Source organism: Diaporthe amygdali (assembly GCF_026229845.1).
Source record: "Diaporthe amygdali strain CAA958 chromosome Unknown NODE_97_length_8625_cov_74_751170, whole genome shotgun sequence".
Lineage (NCBI taxonomy): Eukaryota > Fungi > Ascomycota > Sordariomycetes > Diaporthales > Diaporthaceae > Diaporthe > Diaporthe amygdali.
The window spans coordinates 1-7900 of NW_026517117.1; the positions used below are offsets into that span (position 1 = coordinate 1).

Sequence of the window (7900 nt, forward strand, 5' to 3'; positions counted from 1 at the left end):
GCTTTCCATTCTATCATCAGAGGAAGAGTACTTAAGTTAGATGGGCATCCATTTTTGCGATTGCCATCAGAATATGGCATAAATTGGATAATGATAAGATGACGCAAAATTGGCGCAGGTTCCAGTCAGAGTTTCAATCAACACGGAAGCGTTGTATTCCGTCTACATCGCTATTCACCGTGTTCAAGGACGCGAGACCCGTATCACTGATCACATCGCCAGATTGGACTGCCGCTTTCTGTGAACACGTCAAGCTGCAGCTGTAACCTGGTTCTGTCCATCCGCAATTATGTGATGATCTCTTTTTTGGGCACTTCTGGGATGAGAAGGGCCTAGTGTTCCTAAGCCTAGAGCATACTTGACGGTAGCAGACACACACCTGCAGTTGACGTCGCTTCCCAATTCCTGGACAGGCCATTTCCCGCGAGCAGTCGGGCTTGTCACGTCGTCCCTCGAATACAAAGATAAGAAGGTCCGCACAGCAATCGTGTGATCAGAGCACGATTGAGGAATTTATCCTCTACTTGATTACATGATTCATTCCTCGACAAGATGCCCACTCCTCCAGCAGGAATTGGTCCCGCACTTGGCTTTGAGGCCGAATATCCACTAACGTTGGTTTCCTAACTCGAGCTGGGCCGCAGGAAACTATTTTGCAGATCGTAGAATCTGCACGATGAAATGAGGGCCAATCCGACTAACGGGATCAACTCGTTGATCTGGAGAGGGTTTTTCAGAAACGGGTGCTAGACAGGCGTCAACATCCGCGGAAAGAGACTAGGGGATAGTGACCCACCTCCGCCAGCGTCTGGACCGACACGCTAAGGGTGAGACTCAGAAAATCGACCGCCTCCGCCGACCGCTTTTTAGGGTCTTTCAGCCGGAGCGAGCCCTTTTTTGATTCGTCACCTCCCACGGCGGTCTCGGTCTCATCGCCCATCAGCCAACACATGACCCTTCCCAATGCTCGCGCATCAGCTTTCCGGGTCTCTCCGATAGCAGAAGAGCATCCCTCGCAACCAGCTCCAAGCGTGCGTTAGCAATCATTCGCGATTCGCGAGACTTTGGTGCAGCGCTTACCAATTTTGACAATCCCTTTAGTGGTTAGAAGGACATTCGCATGGGTGATCGATCCATGAGACAAGCCCTGAGATGCAAGGTAGCATACGCCGCGCAGGACCTGGCCTACGATAGCAGCGAGCTGGATCTCGTCTGGGCGGACCAGTACGAGATCTCCCAGAGAAATGGCCGCAGCCTCGGTGATAGCGCAGCTTGAGTCCTCGTATGTGAATATCTCCTCGGGCAGGAGGAGATTGCCGTGGTCCAGGCTCCGGAGCATGTCGACCTTTTGTGCCCGACTGGGGCCGGAGATACTGTGCATTGAGAATAGTCTGTCTGTAGCGGGGATCTTGCAGACAACGGCGACGTAACCGCCCATTTCAAGCCCATAGGCTGTTTTGTAATGCTTCCATGGCGACCCATCGATGACAGGTGGTGGATGGTGATCACCAGAATGTGCAATGTTGACCGGCAGGTCCATCCGAGGAATGGCTAATCGGTTCCTTCGTTTGGCAACGGATAAAGGAGTTACAGGGGGTTGAATGTCTGTCTCTAGAGCAGGCTCTGAGCCTCTGGCAGCGGCCCATTGGCTGCTACCAGGAAATACGGTCTCCCGCTTCAACATGATGGGCATGATTTCTGCATGTAGAACGAAAGAAGTGCTGCTGAGGGATGTGCACATCTAAAGACCTAAGCCAGAGTCTAAATTACGTCCCCGGCGGTCCATGATCAGGCCCAGAAGATGGACGCCTAGTTCTAGGGCCGTTGGTCCCTAATTCGTACCCCCTCCCATCTATTCGGAACTCCTGCGAGGATAAGGCGGTTTGAGACAGGGACCTGGATACGCTAATTTGACTGCGGACAATAACGTAACACATGACGGGCAGTCTCGCGGAAGACGCACCACTCATTGATCCAGAAGCACAGAAATGGGCTCTGTGTGTAATGGGTGGTTTTTGTCTCCCGCATAAACTATTCACGCAATTAAAGAACTCGGCCACTTATTAAGGTGTACACTTTGAGACAAAATTTCCTTCATTATTCCGTTCAAGGGGCGGACAAAGATGGAGGCCTATTCAACTGTTTACCAATACAATATGCGCAAAGTCGTTCAAGCACATGGGTCTCATTACCTGTCGGGCGTCAATTCCCTCCCGCTCTCTGATCCCAGCTGAAGGTGCGCAATTGGCACAGCGTCGTGAGAACTGTGTGGACCAAATGGCAAAAGGCCGCAATGCGACCATTTCTGCTAGCAGCAGCAGCAGCAGTCGGGGGCCTAAGTTGATGATACAGTTTTACTCAGCGGCAGCTATAAACGCGGGTATCACCTGTGTGGCTGAATTCTTGCCGAGACATCTTGGACCCCTCTTGTCAATGTGAACGAACGTCCTCACCTCTAAAAGTTACTCTGGTCACCCTTACGTGTTGAACCACGTCGGTAGTTTGGGGTTACTGAACGCCGACATGCAAGAAGCCTCAGCAATCTGTCCAAAACAACCTCGCTCAGGCCGCATCGATCGGTTGCAGTGTCTGGGCTCTATACATGTTGCCAGCATTTGTAAACAAGTTTACCCAAGACTGAAGAGCCCATCATGACGTTGATACACCCACGTCTGGAGTGCGCAAAATCTAATCAAAATGTTGAAATGAGTGGCATTCGTCTCCGCAGTCTATCTATAATGAATGATTTTAACGTTAGAAGATGTATATTCATCTCAGTATGAATTCAATACAGGCTGTTTGTGCCCAAGGAAGGAAAGATCCTATGGAGTGGACCGCGATGAGCTGAAATGCCTGGCAGCCAGAAGCCACTCTATAAACAATGCCATATTTTCGTCATGCAAGCCATTCTCATCGACTTCTAGTGATTCACGAATTAAAAAATTTCGACTTCGAAGCTACTGATCCCGTCTAATCTTGAGCCGCAAAGCAAGACGCGATGAATCGAATCATGACTGTGCCGAATTTTGGCCAAATGTGTAATCTGCATCCGGAACGACAATGGCTAGAGAGTCTTCAAATACCGTGATCCATGTATTCCTAGCGAGATTAAGGTCGCACATCTCGACCAGCATGGTTATCCCCCTTGAGGATGCCAGGATGCGTCCAGAAAAGCAATATTTGACCAACCCCTTACATCCCACCATTTTGTAAAATCGAGGTTTTAAGACAGGAAGGGTATGATTGTACTTCCAATGTCTTAAAGCTCATACAGGCTTTACTCCTTAACCATATACTCTAATCCCGAAAACCAGCCTAAACAGTTTTTCTGCAACATAATTGTTGCCATGCTTCTGACTGGTGCGTTACATTTGAGGCTTTCACAACGTGTCCACAGATAAGCCGCCGTTAGCGCTTGAGGTTTCTTCACCCTCTTTCTCATCTTCACCATCAGCTCCGTCTCCATTTGTGTCTAAATTTGCATGGTCGGATGGTAGGGGCGTGGTATGCTGCGCGCGCGGTGACGCAGTTTGCCTATTCGAAATTGCAGGCAAATACCGGTCGACAGCGAGGTCATCAAAGTGCATACCCCAGGTAAATCTGCAAAAGACTTTACCGCCGCGATTCTTGCAGTCCGGCTTCTGGCAAAGATGACCCGCCGTGCAAGCCGCATTGCGACACTTCTCACGGCGAGGGCAGGGTATGGACCTGGCGAGCCACTCGAGTGTGGGGACGAGGTCCTCGTCGAGCGGGCCGTGGTCGTACTCGCAGTGCGGATTGGTGCAAGAACCTGTTAGAGTTTTAGTATTGCAGAGTCGCTTGACGGCGGACCTAACTTTGAGGCGTGCCTCGGACTCAGGCGTTGGGACGGGCATGTAAGCGTCGAGGCGCTGCTGGGCTCTATTGATGGCAACGTAACCGTCTGGCATCTCATCCCTCCTCGGCAGCTCGGCGAATGGATGGGGTTTCTGTAGGTAGCTTCGGCTGGAAGCGCCGTGTGACGTATCAGGCAAAGAATAATCAATGGTGTTATAAGCTTCACTTCCGTTCCGCCAAGGAGACAAACTCAGTTTGGATCGGCGCATTACCAAAGGCGTTGGACCAACATGGAGGTTCTTGCAGTACTCGCCATAAATGCATTTGCCGGCTGAGTGGAACGTGCATGTCTCCTTCAGCCCTACGGTCTGAGTTCTAGCCGTAGATAAAGATAAGTAAGGTTTTCCTGCTGACTGCAATGGCTTCGGGCATAAGGCATCCATAGCGGAGCCAGCGGACCTGAAGACGCCGGGCAGCTCTTCAATTGACAGACCAAGCTTTGCGAATTCGTCGTGGAAGTGAAGAGAAGGGGCCTTGATTAGGGTGAAGCGGTCTTTTTGACCTCGATAGGCGGTGAGTTGTGAGACATATCCGGCATCGTGGCAGGCGGCAAAATAGATATGTTTGCACTGGGTGTTCTCGGCGTAGAGCCTGAGCATCTCGCGGAGCTTGAAGTCGGCATTCTCTTTGAATTCTCCAGCGTCGACGAAATCGCTAAGGCCGTAAGACCTGTTGAAGTTTGCAATGAAAGGGCCCAGCGAGCGTTTGTCGGCTCCCAAGAGGCCCCATTTGGCGAGGGCCTTGGACAAGCCGGCCACGTTGGCGTAGACGCGAACCATGGTCTCGCAGTGTTCCAGCCCCTTCTTTTCCTGGCTGGCCTTGACAGTGTGGTTCAGCAGCTGGGCGGCTTGACCGCCACCGTTGTGGCCGGCAGCGATTACTAGACACAAAAGATCAGCAAATCTGAGATCCGTGGCTGCAGGACGGTTGATGGGTCGCAAGCACATTCATCATTAAAAATATAGCCATCAGCGTCAACAAGGACGAGGACGAAAGGGTTGCGCTCCTGGCCACGGGCTTGCTGCTTCCAGCGCTCTCGGGCCTCTCGCTCCTCCTCGTAGTCGCTTTTGAGGAGCTTGTAGTTGTTCAGAAGGGTATCGTAGTGGGTTAGAATGTCATTGAGGGCGTCACTCGTGCGATAAGCGGCCAGCCGATTAGCAGCGGCTTCGAGTTCCTTATCGTTCAGCATGGTGGGCAGCCTATTTTGGCCTATGGTCGGCTGCTGCTGTCGAGCGTGGCGAATCCCAGGTGGGCAGCAGGATATGCGACTGCGAAGGCGAAGTCAGTGGCTGAGTCCTTGTGCTGGAGCTATGCAGCCCTCTTGCAGGGTGCGGACCTCGCTGGACCTTTATACTTGGCCTGATCTGTATGCTTCAACCGTGGAGTGTGTTCTGCCCGCCGCTTTCCGGGCGCTGGAGCACTCACGTTCCTGCTTGCTCACCCCTGGAGCCGGTAAAATGAGGTGGATTGGGATGACAACAGGGAAGAGATGAAATTTTTAAGTAATTGGCGGGGCGGGAGCATGTGTATGGGCCCCGGCGACGGGCGGGCTGGCAGCCTTGGTTCCAGCAATGAATTTGAAGGTGATGGGGTTTCGTTTGCCAATACAGGAGGTTTGGGCCAGCAAAGACCAGCACAGAGCAGAGCATAGGTAAGGTATGGAAGCTTGGACCCTGTCCAGTGAAGACTAATAGAAAAAGCGAGTAATAGCCTACTGCAACAGCATCGCGTCTCACAAGCACCGTCTCGTTCTAAACCTGTCACTGATGAGGCAAGTACTATCGAAAGCCAGGTTAGAGAAGTATACCACACAGAGATCCTGCTAGTGGTTGAGGTTGTTCGGGTCTTGGTTTGAACCTCACGATAATATCTCAATTGTAGTCTCTTAGTCTCGCCTCATTCCTTTGCCAATGGTATTCTAATCCCTACATGTCTCGTTGGTGGCCTCACTGGATCATCCAGATCAGGAATGTGTTCCCCGACGTTGGTCATATCCTCTGCAAAATATGCCGGTGGATCACCAACCTGCAGTATACACATTACAAGACCATCGTGTGAAGTCATGCGCGTTCGCCTAATACTACGCTGCGTTCTTGGTGCCTAGTGACTGTTGGTGATGGATTGTGCAGCCTGCTAGCGCGTTAAGTAGTATTGATGTGGTGGGATTTCGAAATGGATGTGAGTTCCGAGGGGGTGTGACAGATTGAGGACACAAATGATATGGCACACTAATTGAGCAAGAAGCCCCCATATGAGTACGTTTTGTCTATGCTTCCCTACTTCGAGAATTTCGTATGGCGAATAGATGCAACATCCTCGATGTAGGTACAGCACGACAGTGCTCCACACTTGGCCTGTAGTAGCTAGAACATGGGGCTTTGTATGGAGCAGCATCCCAACAACACGCTGCTCCGCGCATCGATCAGCTCCGCATATCTACGCAGATCTTAGCAAATCATAACTCCAATGTGGATTAAGTTTGACAATGACACCACCACGACTAGTGCAGACAGGCGATTTACCCCTCTAGTCGCTTATGCATTGCACAAATTGCCGGCTGGCACCTGAGCCCTATTTTGCACCGCGTCTGCCGCAAGAGAGCTGACTAGTTGCAGAAGGCGGCTGTGGTGCATTTAGTGCCTGCGTAGTGGAAAAGGTCTGCTGTGCGAACATCATATGTGACTATTGACTGGTCAAGTTGGAGCTCGCCATCTGCATTCCAGTCCGCCTACGGCAGACCGTGCCTCAAGACCGGAGCAAATCAACTTGTGTTCTGGGTGACTCCACTACAAGCTTATTGGTTACCGAGCATGATACTAAAAGCACAAAGTGGCCAGTATCGTCGTGGCCAAGGTCCACACAGCCCAGATAATCACTTTTTGATACCTTCATTGGCCATGTGATTTTGGCGAATCGGCCTTGGTTCCCGAAACGGCATAGATTGGGCGTGAGGTGGTGCGAGTCAATACTAATTCAATTCTACAGTAATGGGCCACGCAGCTGGGTAGATTTATCTCCTGGCTACACCGGGAAATGCTATACCATACTTGATGAATACTGTAACCAGCTTCACCACTCGCGCCACCTGGGAATTTGATATACAATTATGAGCATATGTACAGTTATGAGCATGTGTATCTTCCCCTTACAAGTCAATAGCTTATTCTTCCGCATTCGGTGAGGACTTGGAGTCACATCGATCTACTTCGCAAGGTTTCAGTCGTTCAGGAACATCTGCAACGAGAGCCTGATGACAGACAGAAGTACCGATGAAAATCAGATTCTGCAGGTACTCCACGGTCTACGCAAGTACAGCAGCCTGACCAATCATCTTTGTTCCGCAATTACAGTGCGAATGAGTTGCAAGGGTGCCTTCAATGAGGCACAGGCTAACAACTACGGGGCAGTGCTTTTGACTGATAAGAGTGCAAAACCCTAGGTCATTCAACCATGACAAATAGCGTGTACGGTGTGTATTAGTACATAATCTGCACTGGGAGTGCCACGTTTAGAAATCTGAAGAATGTTGCAAAAGAGGAAGCTCTTACTGTACAGTATGTAACTGTATGTATGTATATATATTAATTTTCATCAATGAAGTCTTGCGCATTCACCGCTCACACAACCACAATATCACCGATCCCTCCCTGCTAGAAGTTCATTTAGTATCTTTACCTAAAATCACCTCACCTTACTCTAATTGGCTGGGTGTTCGTCAAGTTCGTGGCCCGGAATGGTACAACACGCCGTTCCGTTGTACGGCCAATCCGGTGTGGTCACCCAGAAGTGGGTCCTTGCTACCGAGCTATGCAACACTCGCGGCCACCGCCCGGGTGTAATAGAGGCTGAACAGAGCAGGTCTGGAGGCTCGGCAGCATTGCTGTGGTAAAGGAAAGGCTTTTCTATTTTAGGTAAATGATGAACCGTTTAATAATTTGAGGAAGAGACGAAAAGAAGTCGTCCTTTTACGGTACTGTAATCTACCCAACAAGATGCGAGTTTGACATGGGACTGACTTTGCACG

The 7900-nt window shown here is 50.6% G+C and overlaps 2 protein-coding genes across 2 annotated transcripts; both read right to left on the bottom strand.

The window, feature by feature from the left end:
* Positions 1-178: 178 nt before the first annotated feature.
* J7T55_010618 (Serine/threonine-protein kinase dst2) lies at positions 179-1684 on the bottom strand (the record flags this gene model as incomplete). Its single annotated transcript, XM_053136315.1, has 5 exons — positions 179-238; positions 391-451; positions 703-719; positions 797-1023; positions 1081-1684. Coding segments are annotated over 5 exons (969 nt in total), but the record flags the coding sequence as incomplete, so codon positions are not given.
* A 1696-nt stretch (positions 1685-3380) lies between these two features.
* J7T55_010619 (uncharacterized protein) lies at positions 3381-5602 on the bottom strand (the record flags this gene model as incomplete). Its single annotated transcript, XM_053136317.1, has 4 exons — positions 3381-4756; positions 4822-5144; positions 5302-5319; positions 5592-5602. The coding sequence occupies 4 exons, from the start codon at positions 5600-5602 to the stop codon at positions 3381-3383; spliced, it is 1728 nt and encodes a 575-aa protein (XP_052986100.1).
* Between the last annotated feature and the right edge of the window lie 2298 nt (positions 5603-7900).